Genomic DNA, 25977 nt, shown 5'->3' with positions numbered 1-25977 from the left:
AAGCTCAAACTTTTCAATGGTGGTAATGGTGTAAAGTAAGTAACTTTTGTAGCTGAAGAAAGATACTAAATCGTCTGCTCCTGTTTTTGGTAGTGAAAAAATACCATTTGTCAGCGGTGGAGCATCTTTAATTATAAATAGTCTTTGATATAACTTAATTTAACTACATCTACAAATACTAACAATATTGGGGTCGAATCTAACTTGACTTTTTGTTGATAGTTACGTTTAGTGTGGCTTTTAAAGTTTCTCTCCACAATTTAACATCTTCATCATTGAAACTGATTGGAATTTCCAGACATATTTTTAAATCAGCAACTGGTAATCTTCAGAAGTTTGCTTTGAAATGGAAATTGCGAAACTTAGTAGCTGTAAAAGAAAGTTGATTTGGAGTCTATATACATTTGATTAGTTCCCCAGGTCAAGGAAGACCTGTTTTCTGTTCTTATTAATCTCTCTCTGTTTCAGCTTGGAGTGGAAATAACAGATCCTCCAGCACATCTCCGACATGCATTTGATACTCTATTGACACAGGAAGCTGTGAAATTTCTTCAGGAATTAGTGCAGGAGTTTCAGGACTCCGTTGATCAGGTAAAATTGATGTTTGCCATTTAAAAGTTATCATTTTAAGGTCATTAGTCAGAATTTGTCAGATAAAACGGATGCCATTACATTGTTGATCATCTAATACCAAAACTGTTATTTGTTTGTACTAATTTTTAGCTCACCTGGCCCGAAGGGCCGGTGAGCTTATGTCATGGCGCGGCGTCCGTCGTCCGTCGTCCGTCGTCCGTCGGCGTCCGTCTGTCCGTCAACATTTCCTTTAAATCGCTACTAGTCCTAGAGTTCTGCATGGAATGTAACCAAATTTGGCCACAAACATCCTTGGGGGAAGGGGAACAGAACTTGTATAAATTTTGGCTCTGACCCCCCGGGGGCAGGAGGGGTGGGGCCCAATAGGGGAAATAGAGGTAAATCCTTTAAATCACTACTAGTCTGCATGGAATGTAACCAAATTTGGCCACAAACATCCTTGGGGGAATAAGAACAGAGTTTGTATAAATTTTGGCTCTGACCCCCCAGGGGCAGGAGGGGTGGGGCCCATTAGGGGAAATAGAGGTAAATCCTTTAAATCACTACTTGTCCTAGAGTTCTGCATGGATTGTAACCAAATTTGGCCACAAACATCCTTGGGGGAAGGGGAACAGAACTTGTATATAAATTTTGGCTCTGACCCCCCGGGGGCAGGAGAGGCGGGGCCCAATAGGGGAAATAGAGGTAAATCCTATAAATCGCTACTTGTCCTAGAGTTCTTCATGGATTGTAACCAAATTTGGCCACAAACATCCTTGGGAAAAGAGGAACAGAACTTGTGTAAATTTTGGCTCTGACCCCCCAGGGGCAGGAGGGGCGGGGCCCAATAGGGGAATTAGAGGTATATATTCTCATTCCTTCAGAAAAGAAACAATGAACCTGTATTCAGAACATTACTTGGCATTACAAACCAGGTGAGCGATACAGGCCCTCTGGGCCTCTTGTATGTGTTGCTTTTGATTTTCCACTTCTAAATCTTATTTATTATATTTGACTAATTAAGGGTGGATTATAATCGAAAAATAAAAGGGCGCTTAATAGAACCAAATTTTGGGCTAACGTTTCCACAAAATTATTGCGCAGTAAGCTATTAATTAATCTACAACTTAAAAATCAAATAGAGAAATCTTCACGGTTTTCATAATTTCATTCTGCACTTAAACCAATGTAGGTGAAAATAAGTCCTCAAAACGGGGAAGGGGAGATTTTATAGCGACAGGTAAACTTATTAGGTAGAAAATGGTAATCGAATAATCTGGAAGTCTACCGGAACTGTTTTGCCTCAAAGACACAAGAAAATGTCAGGAAAAGCCTGGAATGTGCCATGTGTGATACTTAACTCATAGCTGTGCATTATGTATAGGTGTCCATTCTGATTTAACCTATTTGACCAAATAAGCCCCCTGACCCCTATAGTTTTGTGCCCCTTCCCTTTTTTCAAATCGCCTTTCGTCCGTGGTCCGTCGTCCGTCCGTCCGTCCTTCCGTCCGTTAACAATTCTTGTTACCGCTAATTCTCAGAAAGTGCTGAAGGGATCTTTCTCAAATTTCATATGTAGGTTCCCCTAGGACTCTAGTTGTGCATATTGCATTTTGGGACCGATCGGTCAACAAGATGGCCGACAGGCGGCCATCTTGGATTTTGATAGTTAAAGTTTGTTACCGCTATTTCTCAAAAAGTGCTGAAGGGATCTTTCTCAAATTTTATGTACAGGTTTCCCTAGGACTCTAGTTGTGCATATTGCATTTTGGGACTGATCGGTCAACAAGATGGCCGACAGGCAGCCATCTTGGATTTCTATAGTTAAAGTTTGTTACCGCTATTTCTCAAAAAGTACTGCAGGGATCTTTCTCAAATATCATATATAGGTTCCCCTAGGGCCCTAGTTGTGCATATTGCATTTTGGGGCCGATCGGTCAACAAGATGGCCGACAGGCGGCCATCTTGGATTTTGATAGTTAAAGTTTGTTACCGCTATTTCTCAGAAAGTACTGAAGGGATCTTTCTCAAGTTTCATATGTAGGTTCCCCTAGGACCCTTGTTGTGCATATTGCATTTTGGGACCGATCGGTCAACAAGATGGCCGACAGGTGGCCATCTTGGATTTTGATAGTTAAAGTTTGTTACCGCTATTTCTCAAAAAGTGCTGAAGGGATCTTTCTCAAATTTCATATATAGGTTTCCCTAGGGCCCTAGTTGTGCATATTGCATTTTGGAACCGATCGGTCAACAAGATGGCTTGGATTTTGATAGTTAAAGTTTGTTACCGCTATTTCTCAAAAAGTACTGAAGGTATCGTTTACAAATTTCATATGAAGGTTCCCCAAGGACCCTAGTTGTGCATATTGTTAATTGGGACCGATCGGTAAACAAGATGGCCGAGCGACGGCCATATTTGATTTTGATTGTTAAAGTTTGTTACCGCTATTTCTCAGAAAGTTCTGAAGGGATCTTTCTCAAATTTTATGTGTAGGTTCCCCTTGTACCCTAGTTGTGCATAGTACCTTTTAGGACTGATGCATAATGCCTTTCGGGACTGATCGGTAAACAAGATGGCTAACCGGCCGCCATCTTAGATTTCATTGTTGAAGTTTGTTACCACTATTTCTTAGAAAGTACTATAGAGATCTGTCTCAAATTTTATATGTCATGTGTTTGAAAAAGTTTGAAAAGCAGGGAAAAGATCCCTCTTTCCATTGTCAGACATAGATCTTTCTTTGGTGGGCGCCAAGATCCCTCTGGGATCTCTTGTTAGGCTTCAATTTCACTTATTAATTACATCAAATTAAATTTAGACTGAAAATATGAAAACTATGTCAGTTTCCTTACTGTTTTCATTTTCAAATTGATTTATATCTTACATTGTAGAATAATTTTATGAAAAGCTAGTCCAAATTTGTTTCTTATATACTTCAATTGTGTAAGTGCCCTGGGCGTGTATTGGGTTGAATATGGTAAGTATGTTGTGTAACAGTTCTGGATTGGATTGGTTGCGGACAACCAGTTAGCTTGACTCATTATCCCTTAAGACACATTTAGACTCATCTAAATCAAAGACTAGATAAGGCCATTATGAAATTTCATGGGTGAATAAGTTAATTTATAGAGTAGATGTAAGTTTTTGGCTGTCAAGTGTGAAGCTCAGTCTGGTTGTCTCCCTTTTCTCTTTGGCACCTGTCACCAAACTTTGCTTCAAGTGAGGGTTATACAGTCAAACTTGTCTATAATGACCACCCAAGGGACAGTCTTATTGAGTAGGTGGTCTTTATACAGAGGTGGTCACTAAGGCAGGTTTTACTGGACCCTAGAAATGTGGTCTTATTGAGTAGGTTGTCTTTATACAGAGGTGGTCATTAAGGCAGGTTTTACTTTACTTGACAACAGGATACCCAGACCTGGGTTTTGGGTGAGTCATAGTGGCGAAGACTAAAAATGTGAGTGAAAGTGTAACTGTATCAGCTAGGCTAGTGTTGTGAGGTCCCAGTATGAACCCATGTACAGTAAAAGTGTGAGTGAAAGTGTAATTGTATCAGGCTTGTGTTTTGAGGTCCCAGTATGAACCCATGTACAGTAGAACATGTTTATAACGAACCTCTGGGGACTAAGTAATTCACTTCGTTTTAAGCATAGTTTGATATACACAGATTACAGATATATTATAAACCTTGACAGGGACAACTAAATTATAACCATGAATTTGTTGTACACATGTTCGTTATAAATAGGTTTTACTATACTGTGAGCAAAGTATTGTTTACAGTAGCCTTTGGGTTGGTGTATGACAGCTGTCAAGTGCATCATGAAAATGTGAATACTGATAACTGAATGTTAAATACAAACCAAACACAAATATATTAAAAAATCATGTTTTATTCACACTGTTATAGATGCTGATTGCTAGACAATTAAAGAAGTTGGAGTTTGACATGTCTGGAAAGCTGCCTGACTTTGGTAAAGACGATGGTGTACGTAAGGCTAAATGGACAGTTGCCTCTGTTCCCCAGCGACTTCAGTGTCGACACGTTGACCTTGGCGATGTATCACCTAGCAACATGGATCACTTTGCAGCTGCTTTGAATTCTTCTGCCCAGGGTATTCAGGTGATTATCTGTTGTGAGAAAAATTTAAGCATATAGGGTCACTCGGGTTCACAGGGTCGTTCAAGGTCAGAGGTTCACTAAGATTCAATGTTCACTCAGGGTCAAATGTCATTCAGGTTCAAGGGTTGTTTAGGATCATGGGTAAGTCCGGGATTGTTCAGGATCATAGGTAAGTCAGGGTTGGGGTTCAGTCAGGCTCAGCAAGGTGAGTAGCTGCAGGAGGTCAGTAGTTAAGTCAGGGTAAGAGGCGATTCATGTTTTGGGGTTGGAAACCATTTTGTTTTCAATCTTTACTCCCTTGTCTGATGTGGATGGAGGCCATTTTGTTGTCTACCTGTGGCTGTACTTGTTTTAACTTGGTTGTGTACTGACATAGTATTTGTTTGTTGTCATTCACCTTTGCATGAATGATGTAATAGATTCTCAGTTTTTCATATGTGTACACTGAGACATCTAATATACACCAAAAACACGAGGTGACTCATCTCTGAAATACATTTATCCATAATATCATTACATGTAAAAGTGTGAGTTGTCTAGTCTTGATAGCAAATTCCTAACAATAATGCATTTCAACTTATAAATAAAGATTATGAAACCAAAAGTTGTCTAAAATTAACCCTGTAGTCAGGTGAGAGAGCTCTGTAGAGTTGGGTTACTTAGCTCTGTAGACAGGTGAGTGTATTTTGTAGACAGTTGGGTTAGCTTTGTAGACAGATGAGTGAGCTCTATAGATAGGTGAGAAAGCCCTGTAGAATGTAAGTAAATAGGTTAGCTGTTGCTTTTAGACATGTGATTGCGCTCTGTAGACAGGTGCTCTGTAGACAGGGGAGTAAGTTCTGTAGACAGGTGCTCTGTAGACATGTGAGTGTGCTGTATAGACAGGTGCTCTATAGACATGTGAGTAAGTTCTGTAGACAGGTGCTCTGTAGACATGTGAGTATGCTCTGTAGACAGGTGCTTTTTTACAGGTGCTCTGTAGACATGTGATTACGCTCTGTAAACAGGTGCCATGTAGACAGGTGCTCTGTAGACTTGTGCTCTGTAAACAGGTGAGTAAGTTCTGTAGACAGGTGCTCTGTAGACATGTGAGTGTGCTCTGTAGACAGTAGAATGAGCTTTGTGTACAGGTTAGCTCTAGATCTGCAGACATGTGACTATCCTCTTTGAGACAGGTGAGTGAGCTTTGTGGATAGATGAGCTCTGTAGACAGGTGTGTAAGCTTCTCAGACAGATGAATCTGGTGAGAGCTCTTTAGACAGTTGAATGAGCTCTTTAGACATCTAAGTAAGCTTTGTAGACAGGAAGGTGAGCTGTTAGACCGGTGAGATTAAATGAGGTTTACAGACAGCACTGGGTGATGCGAAATGTTCATTGGAATCTAATTTACCAATGACCATCTTACAAAACCTCAGTGACATCCTTATGTTCTCAGCATCTAGGTCCCGGAATCTGCCAATGTTCAAACATTATGTTAGGTATACATTTAACAAAAACAGCAAAATAAATTATATTTCCTATTGCATGTACAGATGTCCTGTTATGCTCATGATAATCAGAATTATATATATGTCATAGAAACAAATATCAGCACCAAACACAACATACATGTATTATGTCATTTTGAAAAATATATGAACAAGAAAAGATCAGCGTCATTAATATGATTATTGTTTCACTGAGATTTTTTTTTTTTTTTTTTAATTTTGACTGTTGTAATCTTGGCTATATAACAATGAAGTGCCAGGTTGTCAGTGGTCTTTAGGAATGAAGTTAAGATTTATCCTGTGGAGTGATTATAGAAAGGTGTTAACATCTGCTTGTATATATAGCAACTGTGTGTTGACACATTAATTACCCATATATGAGAGACCTATTGTAGAAGTCTATTTGTGAAAGGAGTTAACAAAGCAGACGTGAACATGAAGAGCATCTATTGCTATGTAACAGCTGGAGTGAGATTAGCCTTGGTGTCATCCACCCGTATTTACCTGGGATTTAACTTTTCAATGAATATGTAATTGTAAAATGTTGGGAGAATTTAGTGTAAACCAGCTACTAAAATTTGTGATTTTCATTTCAAAACAAGTTCATGAAAATTAACGTTCATAGATCTAAAGATTACATGTATATGGGATTTTCCATCAATTAAATGATGTACCTAGACATTAATTTGCGGATTTAAACTTTACGCAAATTTACTCAAGTTGTGAAACAGTAAATTGTACACGAGAAAAGTTAATTTATAGTACCTTATATATCCTAGCTTTGTGTACTAAAGGCAGTTTTGTGTCCTTAATTTATCATTGGTGGAAATAAGTTAATTCTTCTTCTTTTTTTTTTTTTTTTGCAATAAAGTAACTCGATCATTACTAACTCTAGTAATTACATCATGGAAACTGGTTTTTCTAGAGCAAAAATCTCAACTTTGGTTTTAAACATCTTTAGGCATTGTTTAAACAAAATTTTATATCTCTACAAACAAAAGATGGCGTTGGAAAGAACTAATTTTGTTTATTTGTATGCAAACTGTGTGAATTCGCAGAAAAGATTCTCACAAAGTTTGCAAACACATTTTATTCTAAAACACAATGAAGTTAAAAAGTATAGTGACATCAATGCTTAAATTTAATTTTTGAGACTATAGCTACTTGATAAAATAAGATATGTTTACTAGTAAAGGAACAATTCCTTTGATTTTCCGATGGATTATTACGCAATATCAACATCATTATAGCATTATATTACTAAGGACTATGCATGGTTTGTACCCTATCACTTTTTCAAACTTGTTATTCAGTGATTTAATTGTTGAATTTCAAAAATAATCAAGTACATCTTTCATACAGTTGGTATGATGCTTGTTTTTAGCCCACCATCATCAGATGGTGGGCTATTCAAATCGCCTTTCGTCCATGTCCGGTCCGTCCGTCCGTCCGTCCGTCCTTCCGTCCGTCCGTCGTCCGTCCGTCGTCCGTTAACAATTCTTGTTACCGCTATTTCTCTAAAAGTACTGAAGGGATCTTTCTCAAATTTCATATGTAGGTTCCCCTAGGACCCTAGTTGTGCATATTGTATTTTGGGACTGATCGGTCAACAAGATGGCCGCCAGGCAGCCATCTTGGATTTTGATAGTTAAAGTTTGTTACCGCTATTTCTCAGAAAGTACTGAAGGGATCTTTCTCAAATTTCATATGTAGGTTCCCCTAGGACCCTAGTTGTGCATATTGCATTTTGGGACTGATCGGTCAACAAGATGGCCGACCAGCCGCCATCTTGGATTTTGATAGTTAAAGTTTGTTACGGCTAATTCTCAGAAAGTACTGAAGGGATCTTTCTCAAATTTCATATGTAGATTCCCCTAGGACCCTAGTAGTGCATATTGCATTTTGGGACTGATCGGTCAACAAGATGGCCGCAAGGTAGCCATATTAGATTTTGATAGTTAAAGTTTGTTACCGCTATTTCTCAGAAAGTACTGAAGGGATCTTTCTCAAATTTCATATGTAGGTTCCCCTAGGACCCCAGTTGTGCATATTGCATTTTGGGACTGATCGGTCAACAAGATGGCCGACCAGCCGCCATCTTGGATTTTGATAGTTAAAATTTGTTACGGCTATTTCTCAGAAAGTACTGAAGGGATCTTTCTCAAATTTCATATGTAGGTTCCCCTAGGACCCTAGTAGTGCATATTGCATTTTGGGACTGATCGGTCAACAAGATGGCCGCCAGGTAGCCATCTTGGATTTTGATAGTTAAAGTTTGTTACCGCTATCTCTCAGAAAGCACTCAAGGGATCTTCCTCAAATTTCATATGTAGGTTCCCCTAGGACCCCAGTTGTGCATATTGCATTTTGGGACTGATCGGTCAACAAGATGGCCGACCGATGGCCATCTTTGATTTTGATAGTTAAAGTTTGTTATCGCTATTTCTCAGAAAGTACTGAAGGGATCTTTCTCAAATTTCATATGTAGGTTCCCCTAGGACCCCAGTTGTGCATATTGCATTTTGGGACTGATCGGTCAACAAGATGGCCGACCGGTGGCCATCTTGGATTTTGATAGTTAAAGTTTGTTACCGCTATTTCTCAGAAAGCACTGAAGGGATCTTTCTCAAATTTCATATGTAGGTTCCCCTAGGACCCCAGTTGTGCATATTGCATTTTGGGACTGATCGGTCAACAAGATGGCCGACCGGTGGCCATCTTGGATTTTGATAGTTAAAGTTTGTTACCGCTATTTCTCAGAAAGTATTGAAGGGATTGTTCTCAAATATCATATGTAGGTTCCTCTAGGACCCTAGTTCTGCCTATTGCATTTTGCGACCACCATCTTGGATTTTGATAGTTTAAAGTTTGAAAAGCAGAAAAAAGAATTGTAAGTTTGAAAAGCAGAGAAAAGATCCCTCTTTCATTTGTCAGACATAGATCAATCTTTGGTGGGCGCCAAGATCCCTCTGGGATCTCTTGTTTCAATGTAGCTGCAGTTGTAACCATCCTAGATATGCATGAATTATGAAAATAAGGAAATTTTGTCACCATTTCCTGCTAATATTTTTATCTTGATGCTGTAGAGTATCTTTGAACAAAATTTATATCGTGAAGATGTATCTGAAGTGCCTATATTCTCAGTAAATACAAACTTTGTTCTAGAGTGTGGTCTATAGTTTATTATACAATAACTTTTAAGAAATAAACAAAAGATGACCAAATTTCAAAATAATTCATGCATATTTTGGATAGTTACCATCATAATTGAATGAGGAATGTACACTTTATAAAAATGTTTGTTGGATTACAACATCTTAATTTCTTACACCTAATAAAAGTTTTTATGGATTTTGTGACAAAAATGGGACAGTACCATACATAGTTTTTTTTTTTTAAAACAGAACTGTATTCTCACCCTATAACTTTAGGATATGTCTCGCCCTATAACTGTAGGATATGTACTGTTATAAACTTATAACTACAGTATGGGATTGTGTCAATACTTCTGGTGAACGTTATTTTACTACTATTTATTTGACCAAAGTTCAGATTGATTTTAGTGTTTTAGTTCTATGTCATCAAATTATTTCAATTGCTCTGCAATTATCATTTTTATCTATCTCACTTTACCTAAATGTCCAAAGTTACTGCATGTACTAGCTTCTATTTATTTCTCAGATTGAGATACCCAACATCAAAAATGGCTTGATTATCAAGTTGACTGTATTCAAATCATGCATGGAAAAATAATCAGTCATTTGTTTTCCTATCATTATCTTATATCTCGCTACAGATAAGATTATCTTATATCTCGCTACAGATAAGAAAAAAAGAAAAAACTACATATATGACTTACCTTAGAGTTTCAACCTTTCGCTCCAAGTTCTGCCTCGAATGCTGATGCTGTGACTAGAGTGGCTCCCCTTTATAGGGAACTCTCCTGATGGTGATGATCACACCATACTCGGGTGTTAGAATTCCCATGAGGTGAGGCCAGGGCTTCAGGGAGAAACTGTGAAATCTCTTACCACACCTGCTTCAGCACGGGTGTGATGTATATACAACCTATTAGCAGTCAGAAGGATTCGATCATCTAATTTAGTGTAGGCGAGATATTGAAAATATTGAACTTTTGAAAGATTTAGAAGAAAAAAATCATTAATGTTACAGTTGTTTGAGTTAAGAATGCTAAATTTAACTATTTAAGCTACTGTAAACCAAATTTCTTTCGCGAATGCTGAATTTTTGCGATTTTCATTTCAATATACGTATGCAAAGATTAACATTTGTGAATTTAAAATTTGATTAGAATTAACTCAATTTAAATGATGTAGATGTTTATTTGCGCTGATGAATTTTTGCATATGTACTTAGGTGGCAAAACTTGCGAAAATAAACTACATGCAAAGATAGTGTGTTTTCCTAAGTGGTCTTATCTTTACTCATGGATTTTCGTATGTTGAAAAATGTTATTCAAAATTTTCTTCAATCAAGATATTGTCACAAAGTATTACATCTAGTCATAAGCATAGTGATCAGGAAATATGGTCTCTAAAGCCTGGTAGTCTTTAGACACAGGTCAACGTTTGTTATAAATTACCATTTGTGACCCTCCGAAAGTGGTCTTATTAAGCAGGTGGTCTATATGCAGAGGAAGTCGCTAGGCAGGTTTTACTGTACATGTATTTGATTAATGACATATTCATACCTAATATTACATAAAATTCATTTTTGACTATTGTAGGTGAGGGAACCACTTTACAATGTGCAATGTTGGACTTGACTTTGAACTAGCACACCATAATGCTAAATACAATCTCCCCCCTCCCTCCTCCTCTCAATAAATTATCTATCAACAAAACCTTTGAATGAGAGATAAGATCTGTTGTAAGCTTCCCTATCTACACCTGTACAAAGTGTCACACAAGCAAATATTTTAATTTTATTACAAGGAAGTTTAACTTATGTCATAATATACCTGGAATGGGGTACGGACAAAAGCCCCCCCGGACAAAAGCCCCTTAGGACATAAGCCCCTAGGACAAAAGCCCCTCCATACTAATGGAAAAGAGGACACACAAAAGCCCCTTCATTTTTCAAAAACAATTAAATTCAAAAATATAGTAAAAAAAATATAAAATATTTTCTTATATTAGTTTTTTTTTCTTCAAATATACATGTAGTTCAAAATAAGACACAATGTAATAATTTACTGGATTATTGGGGTTTTACTAAAAATTTGATAAATTGATTTCCTGATTTATAGAAAAAAAAATGTAAAAAATTATATTGATGTTAATCTAATTATGACACTATATGATAGAAATATTTTGTAATTAAACATACTTTCCTAATTATCTATATATAATCAATGCAAACATCAAGCTGTTAGCCTGGTAGGTGTGTTATGATAAAGTAAACATTAATGGTTTCTTGTATATATAACATTCTAATGTCTATGTATACATGTTTTTTTATTCTTTCTTTGATATCAATAACTCAAAAATTAAAAGAATTCAAATGATCACATTATAATTATGCTTTTTTATTATGTTTGACATTCTTCTCTGATAATATCCAAATGTATCAAATAGCAAATAAATGTCTAAAAAAATAGAAATAAGAAAAAATACATTATTTTATAAAGAAGGGGCTTTTGTCCAGAGGGGCTTTTATCCTAAGGGGCTTATGTCCGGGGGGGGGGGACTTTTGTCCTACACTCACCTGGAATATAGATACAAATCTGATACACAGTTAAAACTGACAGCCTTTTGAGAGAGTGACAGAGCTGTCACCTAACTGTGACACAACAGGTGCTATATTGGGGAAAGACTTGGTCATTTTTCACTTGTGTGTATCTGCCAAGATTAGTACATCAACACTCAGTATAACAAAATTAAAATTTTTGGTATTTTCTGATGGTTTTAAATATACACTGAAAATAAATATAACATAAATACACCTAAACTTTTCAATTCAAATCCCTTTAAAATGGTGAACTTGATTTTCGTTCTAGACTGCTTTCATATGAAACATTTACTTGCTGATTGGCTGATTACTTGTGTAAGACCTACAAGGCAAAGCAGGTGCATTACCACTCATACAACGATCTTATTCACCTGTTGTGTATAAACCCAACTTTCCCTGCAAACAATGATAAATGACATTTACTGGTTACTGAAATATTACAACATTGGCTGTACATGTGCTAATGACTGCTAACAACAGTGGGGTCTCCATTGGCCACACCTTCCAATCAGTGTGTGGTGGGAATGCTGTCACCTCTGTAAATCAATTAACACAACTGTCATCACTGAACGTGAGATTTTTATAGTGGTTCTCGCCTTATATAATTGTATTAACAATCAACATGCCATAAAAATATTGACAGAATTTTAAGATTTTTTATTCTGACTAATTTGAAATAAACAAAAATTCCAAACTTCGGAAAATATTTTGTTACATTGAAAAATATTTTCACATTTCTCTAGATCTATTAGAGTTGAGTGTCTGCATAATAAGGTTAACTTAACTGTTCAGAAAAGGTTCATAAAACATTGAATTGAGGACAACTATGTTTATGTAAGATGGGATTTTTTTAGCCCACCATCTATAGATTTTGAATAGGTGGAGATGTATAAAGGATTTATTGAGGGATCTGGATGTTAATCCAGTGTCAAATAGCTCGGATTCATTTTTGGTTTTGATATTTCAGTCTCTGATATCAGAGGTTGTTAACGATGCCCAATAACATCATGGTAATATTTTTAGTAAAACATGATCAGATGGTGAGCTACTCAAATCGTATGTTCATTCATCTGTCAGCAATTCTTGTTATTGCTATTTCTCAGAAAGTACTGATTCAAAAGGGATCTGTCTCACATTTAAGATGTAGACTCACCTTGGTTATATAAAAGCTTCGTTACCATGGTAATGAAATGAAGGTCTTTTTTGTCAAAATGAAAATTTATGCATACTTAGTGTAAAAACTGTGAGGCTGCCTAAAGGATTATTTGTGCTTATGGCTATTTCTAAAACTGTGAGGCTGCCTAAAGGATTATTTGTGTTTATGGCTATTTCTAAAACTGTGAGGCTGCCTAAAGGATCATTTGTGTTTATGGCTATTTCTCTCAGGTTATTGACCCTCCACAAGTTACACTCTAATAGTTGGGTTATGTTTCAAGTTGAATCTTTCGACTAACCAATGAAGCATATTTAACCCAATATGAACCCACAGCACTCACCCGGTAATAAGGGAAGAATTTGAACTGCAGTCTTTCATAAACTTATTGCACAAAGAAAGTTATGAATCAATTTTAAAAGAAATCAAATAAAGAAATTATAAAGTTTTCATATTTTCACATTAAATTTGTGGTCTGTAGGTGAAATTGAGGCCTCAAAAAAGAAGGAGAGGTGCTTATAGGGATGGAGATGCTTATTGGGTTGAATACAGTATCCAGTCTTAACAAATGTTTCGTTTGAATAAGCTTTATGAAGTGGGATACTAGATGGCCTCCTTCACCTCTTGTTTATCTGTTGTTTATTAATAAAACTTACGTAAAGTTTATTTCTAATCATTATATATGTTCTCTTCACAGACCGACTTTGATGATGGCCATTGTCCTACCTGGGCCAATCAGATAGCAGGATTATACAATGTATACCAAGCTGTACATGGGCAGCTCCCAGGTAGGTGAAACAGAATCTTATTAATTTATTCATTTTTTTTTTTTTTTTTTGGTATAAAGCCAGAGTACCCACAGAAAAAAAATCGCCAATCTATTGCCCCCCCCCCCCCCCACACACACACACAGCACAGAGGTGGAGGGCTTGAGGATTGTTTGGTGGTTGTGGTTAAATTATTTGTCTTACAGCTAGCTAATCGGGGTATGATCCCCCAGCATGGTTGTGAAAAGGTCAGGGGTCACCTACTTGTTCACATGATTTTTTTCCGGGTTCTCTGGTTTCCTCCCACCTTCAGCCACCTTGTGTGTTTACATTTAAAGGGCTTGTCGTAAATGTCTTAACTATAAACTGTAACTGTAAACAAACTTACCGTATTTGCAGTAATTAGCATCCATTCTCCTGTAAGTGCCCTTCCTCTTTTCTGGAGAAGCATCAGCATTGTATACCATATTAAATGAACTTGCGAGTGTTTTATATGTGAATCATGACACGATAATGCATCTCAAAGGATAAAAGGCTTATGCATGCATGCATTAACAGATTAATGTACCATGAGGACAGAAAGATATAAGATATGATTTACTTTTTTGGTCAGCAACTTACATTATGGTTCATTAATAAGCGTCCCTCCTTTCCTACAATCTTTTTAGCATCCTTGGCTTTTATTACGGCAGATGCGGTATTTGCACATGTGATTAAATTTTATGTATTTTGGAGCCAATTCAAATTCACAAAAAAAATTGCCACAAAAACATTTCAATTATAAGATAAATGTAATTTTTAGCCCACCATCATCAGATGGTGGGCTATTCAAATCGCCCTGCGTCCGTGGTCCGTGGTCCGTGGTCCGTCGTCCGTCGTCCGTCGTCCGCCGTCCATCCGTAAACAATGCTTGTTATCACTATTTCTTAAAAACTGCTGCAGGGATTTTGTTCAAACTTCACATGGAGGGTCCCCTTGGTCCATATTTGTGCCATACAGATTTTGAGGCTGATCGGAAAAACAAGATGGCCGCCAGGCAGCCATCTTTGATTTTGGCAGTTGAAGATTGTTATTGATATTTCTGAGAACTACTGAAGGGAATTTTGTTCAAACTTCACATGAAGTTACCTTTGGTCCTTCCTTTTGTGCCATACAGATTTTGAGGCTGATCGGAAAAACAAGATGGCCGCCAGGCAGCCATCTTTGGATTTTGGCAGTTGAAGTTTGTTATCCCTATTTCTCAAAGAAGTACTGAAGGAATTTTGTTCAAATTTACATGCAGGTTCCCCTTGGTCCCTTTTTGTGCATACAGTTTTGACATTTTTGGATTTTGATCGGGTTTGAACCCTATTCTCAAAAAGTGCTGAAGGGATCTTTCTCAAATTTAATATGTAGGTTCCCCTAGGGCCCTGTTTGTGCATATTGCATTTTGGACCAATCGGTGAACATTGGCCGCCAGGCCGCCATTTTGGATTTTGATAGTCAAAGTTTGTTATGGCTATTTCTCAGATAGTAGTACTGAAGGGATCTGTCTCAAATTTCATATGTAGCTTCCCCTAGGGACCTAGTTGTGCATATTGCATTTTGGGACCGATCGATCAACGGCGGCCATCTTGGATTTTGTTATTCAAAGTTTGTTATCGCTATTTCTCAGATAGTACTGAAGGGATCTGTCTCAAAATTCATATGTAGGTTTCCCTAAGGCCCTTGTTGTGCATATTGTGATTTGGGACCAATCGGTCAACAAGATTGCTGCCAGGCAGCCATCTTTGATTTTTATATTCAAAGTTTGTTATCGCTATTTCTCAGAAAGTATTGAATGGATCTTTCTCAAATTTCACATGTAGGTTCCCCTAGGGCCCTAGTTGTACAAATTGCGATTTTGGGGCCGATTGATCGACAAGTATGGCTGCCAAGGAGCCATTTTGGATTTTGATATTGTTGAAGTTTGTTAATACTATATCTCAAAAGGTACTGAAGCGATCTGTCTCAAATTTTATGTGTTGTATGTTTGAAAAAGTTTAAAAAGTAGGGAAAAGATCCATCTTTCCTTTGTCAGATATAGATCATTCTTTGGTGGGCGCCAAGATCCCTCTGGGATCTCTTGTTTTCATAAACCATGGAGTTTAAATTGCTCTGAAAATGTTTTTATTTGGTTTACAGATTTCTGCTATGTTTAATTACTAGACAAAAGTAATAAAATTAATATTTCTTTATCACAGTTGTATTGTTTTCCTGAAATTCTTGTAAAAATTTCAAAAAGAGTAAACTTGTGGAATGAAAAATTGTATAAGAATATGGTACTAATGCCTTATAGGTGTAGCTATGATTGAACACCTTCCCGTGTTGATGATGCGACCTCGGGCCTGGAACATGGTGGAAACTAATGTGTTGGTAGGGTACATATACTCCGATAACCCCTTGTATGTTATACTTGATTTCCAGAGGGTTACGATCATTTTTAATAATCTTTCTAACCCTGGAATATGTCAAAACTGAAGACTCTATGTGTGAGACTGTATGAGTAGATAGTTTGGTCTTTTGATGTACATCAAAAGAATAGCATAACAATGGCTTTAAAGTTGAGCGTCACTCTGTCAATTATGTGATTATTCAGGTTTTTTCTCCTGAACTGCCTTCACTTTTGCTATGACATGTTCCAGGGGTGTATAAAGAATGTAAGTGATAGTAACCCCTGGAAATAGAGGATGCTCATATGTAACATACCAAGAAATGAACCCAGTTACAGAAAAACAGTTTCTTCCCGTCTGTTATGTCCGTGTGGAATGAACTGTCCAGTCCATTTCCTACAATGTATATGTAATGATATAGACTTAGAGATTTATGAAGAGGGCATGTATAGGCATGTTGCCAATTGCCCAATATCCATTGTTTTTAACATCCAACAATAAAATATTAAGAAATGAAAAAATCAAAAAGTATCGGTAGGGTATATGTATTCGGATAATATTCATTGGTAGCATCCCAACAAATAAGTTGGTAGGATATACAGGCATATGTACTCGGATAACATTTTGTGTGTAACATCCATATATCTAATGCCAAACGGATCTATGTAAATAACACCAACATCATTATCTGAACAGGTATTCATAACATGGAAATTTGAAATGTGTTAGTTCTAGTAGTAGGACACTGGGCTTGTCACTGATTTAAAATATGTATATCTTGCTTTATATGAATTGAATGCTATGCCTAGTAACATAATACTTTACCCCCGCTAAATTCGTTCTGAAAAGCTGCTAACCAGCATTCAATGTTCACATGACCTGGCTAAAAAAAGCGTAACCCGCATATTCTATCATAGAAGACATTTTATCATAGCTTCTACGAACAATGATTTTTGCATACAATCAAAGGCTGAATTAAAGTTAATATATTAGATGAAATAAGGCTGTAATTTGGTAATATTATGTTTATTTGTGACTTGTTTCAGTCATGGTAAGACATCAATTACTCTAAAATTATTATTAGTATAATTTACATAAATGTCCTTCTACATGTATGTTTATAGCAAATGTTCAGATTAAAAGCCTTAAGAGTGTCGAAGAATGTATGTTTGTTAATCGCATGAGTGTTTGCTTTTCAGGTCATAGTTGCAGGGTTAATGATATAATGGCATATAAATATAATTAATTCATCCATTTTTCAATTTTTTGCAGATCAAATTTTCGGAATCATAATATCAATATCTTGCAAAACCAACCAAACTCAATGACCTTGTTATAACTTAGAAGATAAGGTTGAATCATGTTTTGCTATCTCAATTATGCATTGCACAAGTGGGTTTTGTAAGTTTTTCCTATGCAATATTTACACATGATGTTGTATGTGACATCCAGTTATAAGTATCCGTAGGGAAGCTAACTCACTATTATAATTATCTTCATAAGGCATCTTACAGCAACTTCATGGAGCAGTCAAAGAAGTGCTATACTTTCTGAATAGGAAGTAAACTACGGATATATATATATATATACATGGACTGTAAACATGCATGTTTTGGCAGAAGTCTATTTTAGTGCTTTTTGCATACCGTAAGTAATGCTGCCCTAAAATATTGCTTTTTGCTAATTTAATTTCTGCATATTATTTCTGTAAACCACGAGATACAAATTTTCACATACCCTAATTTCACGAGAGTGCTTGAATCCATATCAATAATACGCTAATAATTGTATAAAATGTTTATATGAATGTGTGATTGCCAGCAAAGCTCTTGCACACGAATGCATATAAATATACGAATATGTTGAAAATGAAGGAAGAAATATTGTATAAATGTATATTCCAAAATATAGTGATTTACAGTACATGGACATGATAATGATTGCATTTTGCCAGTCTGTTCAAGATTGCTTTTGTGCTAAAATTTGATAATGCCAAAATCATTCTTTTGACCTAAGATATGGAGAGATTGGATTTTTTTCATATTTGGTTTGCAGCATATCCTTGAATGAAAGAGATTACCGTAGCTGTCTGGGTTTGGCAATTGTTTGAAATCGCTTTATTTTCACAAGCACTGAAGGGATTAATACCATTCTGTAATTTCATATGCAGGTTTCCCTGATTTGTTATTATGCTGCAATGTATTTGTAAAACAGAAACTTTCCTAGGTAGTTGAAATAATTATATAAGGAATACTTTATAAGTAGAATATTTTGCTATCAATTTGCTCCCATTAGAAGAGGTAAATATTTTATGGTGATCAAAAATTAGTAATAATTAATGTTAAAATGCGACACATACTCTCATCAACAGATTACAATTTTTGTTTAGGTAAATGGAAAGCAGGTTCCAGGGCCTTTGTTTGACTTCGGACTTCTGATGTTCCACAATGCCCGACGATTACTTAAAACCAACTCAGGGCCATACTTCTACCTTTCCAAGGTAAGTATTTCTTCTTGTAAATGAACCTTAGGTGTGCATGCTTCTAACTGTAAGGAGATCTTTCTCATTTCCTGCACGAGAACCTTAAATTCTGCATAATGCATTTTGGGAGCGTTCAGTCAACATGATGGCCAACAGGCCGCCATCTTGGATTTTGATAGTTAAGATTTGATAACGCTATTTCTCAGAAAGTACTGAAGGGGTCAGTCTCAGATTTCAAATATTTTTGTTGATTTTAGCATTTTGAAACAATAAGTGGTTTTTTCTGTACTTCTGTCTGTTAAGAGATAACATTATTTAAAGGCTTTTGTTGCCATTGATAATAATAAAAAGCAGACGTCTGATGGGCTTGGATATCAAAATGTTTATGTCATGATCTCTGAGAAGCAACTATCTGTGTATAAAGACCCCCTTCTTAACTAATTCACCCCTGAAGACACTTTTAGGCTCTCCTTAATCGAACACTAGACCAGTCCGTGATGAAATTTAATGGGTAAATGAGTTAATAGGATCACCTTTTCAAGGTTCCAAACTGTCAGTTGCAACCCAATTTGACCTGCGTATAAAGGTCACTTCACTATAACGACCATTTGTCTTCATCCCTAGAGTAGTCGTCAGTGACAAGTTTTACTCTAATATTCATTCTGTATTTGCCTATTACAGAGTTATCTGCCCTTTTTGGTAGGTATTGGTTGCGACATCAAGAATTTGCGAGTGACTAATCCCAGACATCACATTTTTCAGAGAAAAAGACGTCAATTGCGCTCACAAAATAATGAAGTCAGAATGGAAACCTACCTGTAAGGGAGCTAACTCTGTAATATGAAAAGATGGAATTTTAGTTACCATAACAATCAATGTTGTTTTTACAGCTGGAAGGCAGACTTGAGGCTCGGATATGGGACAAAGTATTTTCCTGGACAGAAAACAAGGTAACCTGAATTGTTTGAATCCGTCCATCTCATTTTGTTATTTCCTGAAGAGGAACTGATTAATTTCTGAATAACCGATCAAATTTCCTTTTTTGTGAATTTTTGTTTTTAAAGAATGAAGACTTCTAGGTAGCTTAAAGAACTTTGAAATACAAAGAACTCATTCTTTATGGTATATCTCACTGTGTTTACAGTTGGGGCTCCCTCATGGCTGTGTGAAGGCCTGCGTTCTCATAGAGAATGTCCTTGCATCATTTGAGATGGATGAAATTCTGTTTGAACTACGAGACCACAGCGCAGGGCTAAACTGTGGTATATGGGACTACTCTGCATCTTTTATTAATAAGTTTGGTAAATACATTGTTACCATTGTAAATAATCAACCTGATCTGGACATAACATGAACCAACCACCATGTAAAAACCACCATGAACTAACCACCATGTAAAAACCATCATGCACCAGCCATCTTGTAAAAACCACCATGATCAACCACCATGTAAAAACCACCATGTAAAAACCACCATGAACCAACCACCATGTAAAACCCACCATGTAAAAACCACCATGATCAACCACCATGTAAAAACCACCATGTAAAAACCACCATGAACCAACCACCATGTAAAACCCACCATGAACTAACCACCATGTAAAAACCACTATGTACTAACCACCATGCACTAACCACATGAATTAACCACCATGTAAAAACCACCATGAACTAACCACCATGTAAAAACCACCATGCACTAACCACCATGCACTAACCACCATGCAAAAACCACCATGCACTAACCACCATGCAAAAGCCACCATGCACTAACCACCATGTAAAAACCACCATGCACCAGCCACCTTGTAAAAACCACCTTTCGAAATTCGACTAAATTGGGTTAGTAGCGTCCTTATGGAGTGATGACTCAAAATTATACGAATGGTCAGCTAATGGCCATCTTCCCACCCACTTTCCTGAGGGGCGGAGCCATTTCTAACCCCTTTCCCCCTTCCCCCTTCCCCCCTTCCCAAGAAACCTCCATCCCACAAGCAGTTTGCACTATGGATAGATTAACACCTGTGATTAACAAGGGAGATTAGATTAGTATTAGAATGGTTTAAACATGTATCTTTATTTGTGAATAGCATTTCTTTCCTATCAACAAATATGTTCTTACAAGAGCAGTAGCTTTGCTTTGCATTCAGACAAATAAGAATCTCTGTGGCTATTTTAGGGGACAGGAAGTCATTCCTACTGCCGGACAGAAACAAATATGTCTCCATGGATCGCCACTTCCTCCGTAGCTACATGGACCTGGTGGTAGCCACCTGTCATCGTCGTGGTTGCCCGGCAACAGGAGGAATGGCTGCATTGCTGCTTCCTAACTCACCAGCTTCAAGTTCGGATTATGAGAAAGTTTTACATTCTGTTCAGCGGTATGTTGTCTAGTGTTCCCATGTTGACAATTATGTTGCCTTAGAAGAATTGTCAAGTGACATATACCAACCACCTTTTGACCATCCAATCTAGTTATCAAGCTAATTTGTTTATTGTTAAATAATGTAAAAGAAGAAAGAGTTATGTTGCCAGTAATTTGTATTTTAACATTTCCTTAGAGTAGTATACATGTCCCAAAATTTTAATAAAAACAAAGGTTAATCATGAAGGGCTATTATAAATATTCTTCAGCACTAAAAGTTAGCTACACTTTGAGATATACAATACTTATGAAGGGGAACTCCAATTATATTTTGTTGGTATTTTGTTGACAGAGCCAAGGGGAAGGAGATCAAGGCTGGAGTAGATGGCTTCATGGTGTATGATCTTGGACTTGTCAAGCCCATGCAGGAGGTGATTATAAAATGTTTCATGTTTTTAAGCACTTCCCTAACAACTTCAACTACCAAACCCCTTCCAAACTCTCTTTCAAAGACTGATTTGTTCTATATTATTCAAGTTGAAAAAAATTGAAATATAAGCATTGAACTGTAGACTATATCTGAAAGCCAATATGAATATGTAATGGCTTATAAATAAATATACATGTATTTAAATGTAATTCCATATGTGATTTGATGCTGTACATCCTGGGCACTTTAACATCTATCTAGTAATCGACCTACTTCATCGTATTAAAGATCATGTCAACATTAATTGGGAAGAGGTGGCTACGTACAGGGAATGGGAATAACAATTAATGGAGGGATGAGAGATGTGGTTTAACTCATTTACCCCTAAAGACACATTTAGACTCTTCTAAATCAAAGACTTGACCAGTCCATTATGAAATTTCAAGGGTGACCATGAATGAGTTGGAGATTTCGATGATGCCAGATCTGGAGGAAGTGCATTCCAGTCCTGAATAGTATGGGGAAGAAATGAGTGCTTGTAACAGTCTGTTCTGCAGTAAGGAATTTGTTAGGAGAGGATGTGAGAGGCGATTGGGGCGTAATTGTGGGGTCAGATACTTTGGGGTTAGATACTTACCTTTACCTACTACTACCATGTTGTTGTTGATTTTATGTAGCACGTTTCTGTCTTTTCAGCTATTTAAAACACTAACAACAGGAGAGAATCAGTATAATGTAACACGAGATGAAGTTGCGGTCACAGCTCAAGATCTACTGCTGATGCCTTCGGTAAGTTTAAAGATCTGTGTGACCATAGCGGTGCAAAACGCAACGAAATCGGGAAAAGGGAGGGGAATATATAGTGGTATTGTCTTGTGTGTCTATGTAATATTCCAAAATTATTCCTATGGTAAATTGTTCACTATACACTATGTAAAACGATCAATACCATATTCGACCCAATGAGCACCCAGAGCGTTTAAAAATGGAAAAATAAAAAGGTGCTTATTAAGATGAAATTAATACAAACATGTACTGTACATGTACATGCCCGAGCAAATGAAATGAGGCCTTGAAAAGGGGGCGCTTATAGGGACATGGGCACTTATTGGGTCGAATACGGTAACTCATCTTTGAATTTGTTTTGTTCAAATTTGATAAATTGAATACCTATAAGCTGATTAACCAAGTGTCAATAACATTGAAAATATTTTTTGATATTTGTGTTACTAACAGATAACAAAGAATAAGCATGTGTGGTAGTCACAATCGATCGTGATTGGGACCTTTATACCGGTATAATGTAAACTCTATTGTACCACCACCCTCTGTTATACTGGCAAAATAATCACAGTGTAGCGGGATTGGACTGGGTCGATCATCGGTGACCAGGTAGCTCAGTCGGTAGAGCACTCAGCTAGTGTTCGGAGGGTCCCGGGTTCGAATCCCGGTCTGGCCGCTACATTTTCTCCTCTCCTGTTACAAAATTGGCGCCCAACTAAATAACCCAAGGTGGCAGTGTTTAGAAGGGTCTGGTATGTCTTCGAGGGCGAAGACTTCGAGAAAGGAGGGAGGAGTGTAGCGGGATTGGACTGGGTCGATCATCTGTGACCAGGTAGCTCAGTCGGTAGAGCACTCAGCTAGTGTTCTGAGGGTCCCTTGTTCGAATCCGGGTCTGGCCGCTACATTTTCTCCTCTCCTGTTACAACAGAAAAAAGATGACGGTATATATATCAGGAGATTACAGTAACTGTACAATACAATGCATTATGAATATTACACAGGCGAATACTCAAAAAATTATAAGTTTTATCACATTCCCAATAAAACTGAGTATACTCGACATAAGTCAAGTGACACTGCTATCATATTTGATGTTTTATTCTTTAGGGCGGGGTAACAAGAAATGGACTCAAACACAATATCAGTGTGGGAATACTTTTTATCGATAGCTGGCTGAAAGGTAAGCTATAGAGCCTCTGTTTGGCATATATTGTTTTGTAGAGCTAACTGTATACCAACTTTCATTAGTGGCTATTTTACGATTTCCATTTCACCAAAAGTTCAAGAAGCTTACATTTGCAGCATTAAAAATTAAATGGAAATTCATATCAATATTTATGAGATGTAGATATTAATTCACAGATATACACTTCCCGACATTCGCGAAAGAATAAACATAATTTTCGATGTGTTATTTTAGTGGTACGTGTTCTTAAGTTTTTTATGCATCTGATTTAAAAATATGTATTGTAATTTATTTGTGTGTAGGTGAAGGTCACTTTCGGTTGAATGGAGCAATTGAAGATTCTGCTACAGCTGAGATTTCCCGATCACAGGTAAACTTTTACCCCCTAAATAAGTCTCTATATAGGTCACATATATTTGTATTGTTATCTCCTTAAACAGGAGATCCCAGAGGGATCTTAGCTACAACCATTGAATGATCTAAGTTTGTCAAAGAAATTGAATTTTGACATTGTGAAATTGTGTGTAATTAAATGATTAAAAGGAGAGGGAAAATGAGTTCCGCTTAAATTAAATGAGTCAAGGAGTCTCCAAGCAGTCCCTAAAATCACTACTAAATCAGGGTTTTTGCCCGACTTTTATAGGGTCCAGTAGATGGACCCATTTCCAATTGAAAAATTACTGTATTTTCCCAAATTCAGTCAGAACAGTGTATTTTCCAAATTACTGTGAAATTGGAATAAGTTCATAAATCAGTCTTTCACTAGACTCAATGGTAGTACCAAGATCCTTACTTGTATCTCATTCTAAATGACACAACTTTTGATCATTAGCTGACCATTTATATTAAAGGTTTGGCAGTGTATTCGTCACCAGGCTTTGTTGGAGGAGGATGGTCAAATTGTAACCTTACAGATGGTCCAGTCTGTGGCCAGCTCCGTTGTACGGGATCATCTGTCCGTGATCAGCGACCGACCTGGCAACTATTCAAGACTACTGACTGCTGCCCAGATTTTTCTGGAAATCATCACCAAGAAGCAATTTCCAGAATTCATCACTTCCTACCTCAGTCAGAGTCATACTTGGCTTAACTTCCACCAAACGGGAAAAGTAAATGTGCTGTAGGAGAGAAACTACAGTGAAACTCGGTTAATACAAACTCGAAGGGAGCGAGATAAAACTTCGAGTTATCCGAGTGTTCAAATTAAGCGAGTTCTCATGTCTACTGACTATCTCTTTACTTGGTATATATAGGGTGGTTCCATGTCGTAAAAAGATGTGAACAAGAGAGATGTCAAAATCGTCGATGGTAGTTGCAGAATTATAACATGAAAATGTATATATATATTTTGAAATGCCGTTCTACGGCAGATTTATAAAAAAGGAATCAGCTTTTTCGGTCATCTCGTTGTCCAAAAAATCTCGATTCAAGTTATAAGAACATTTTATGTATGATTTTTGTCATTTGAACCCAATATTTACCTCGTATTATCCAAGTTTTTCGAGTTTTCCGAATTAGAATTATCCGAGTTCTTTAAACAAAGATAAAAAGGGAATTGGTCAGGACCGTCAAATTACTTCGTATTATGACAGGTTGTTGAATAATCGTATCAACCAAGTTCTACTGTACCACCAAAAACTAAAAATCTAGCTATAAAATTATAGTATAAATCAATATATTTTATTCAGTTAAGATCAAAATCTCTTGTTAATAAATTATATATATATTATTCATTTAAGATAGAGATCTCTAATATTATAAATTCATAATATATTTTATTCACTTAAGATCAAACTCTCTAATAATTTTATTCCTAAGTACAAGGTATGTACCCTGGTAAGTGTTTTGGGAATGAAAAATTTGGTCTCAGAACTGAATACACACTACTTAGAAATATATCAATCCTTCACCAAATTCAAAACGAGCTTTTTATGCAGTCAAATGAATTCCTGTGTCCTCATTATTGTCATAGTTAAAGATGCTCCACCGCTGACAAATGGTAATTTTTCTCTATCAAAAACATGAGCAGAGGATTCAGTATTTTCAGTTATAAAAGTTACTTTCTTTACACCATTACCACCATTAAAACGTTTGAGCTCCTAATTTTACTTCAAGATGAAAATATTAAAAGTAATAAATTGTGTCCCGAAAATTTTTTGTGGCACCATGTCCTGTATGGAATGAAAAACACAGAAAGCACAATAATTTTTTTTAAATTATTTTCTGTATTTATTAAGCATATATACACAATTAAACACCAATCATTGTTCAAATGATGGGTAACATTTATTCTCTGTCGGCAGTGGAGCATCTTTAAATTTATAGAAAGACTTAGTATGGTTTGTGCCCATAAGTCAATTCTCAAACCTGTTATTTAATGATTAATAAGTCAATTCTCAAACCTGTTATTTAATGATTAATATGTTGAATTTCATATTTTGTTAAAATAGGTATAATAGTTGTGT

General features: G+C 36.6%; 1 protein-coding gene across 1 annotated transcript in view; it reads left to right on the top strand.

The window, feature by feature from the left end:
* Nucleotides 1–25879, top strand: part of LOC138328098 (malate synthase-like) — a 37792-nt gene extending 11913 nt beyond the window's left edge. The window contains exons 4-16 of the mRNA XM_069274715.1: nt 469–591; nt 4482–4694; nt 13783–13873; nt 16170–16246; nt 18653–18763; nt 19636–19695; nt 19890–20046; nt 20928–21129; nt 21466–21544; nt 22240–22332; nt 23434–23506; nt 23815–23882; nt 24364–25879. Of these exons, the coding sequence (XP_069130816.1) occupies nt 469–591; nt 4482–4694; nt 13783–13873; nt 16170–16246; nt 18653–18763; nt 19636–19695; nt 19890–20046; nt 20928–21129; nt 21466–21544; nt 22240–22332; nt 23434–23506; nt 23815–23882; nt 24364–24636 (1620 nt within the window). The 3' untranslated portion in view covers nt 24637–25879. The remainder of the gene's footprint in view (nt 1–468; nt 592–4481; nt 4695–13782; nt 13874–16169; nt 16247–18652; nt 18764–19635; nt 19696–19889; nt 20047–20927; nt 21130–21465; nt 21545–22239; nt 22333–23433; nt 23507–23814; nt 23883–24363) is intronic.
* Nucleotides 25880–25977: the final 98 nt, after the last annotated feature.

Source organism: Argopecten irradians, chromosome 7, assembly GCF_041381155.1.
Source record: "Argopecten irradians isolate NY chromosome 7, Ai_NY, whole genome shotgun sequence".
In the NCBI taxonomy this organism is placed as follows: domain Eukaryota; kingdom Metazoa; phylum Mollusca; class Bivalvia; order Pectinida; family Pectinidae; genus Argopecten; species Argopecten irradians.
This window is presented reverse-complemented; position numbering and strand designations above follow the sequence as displayed.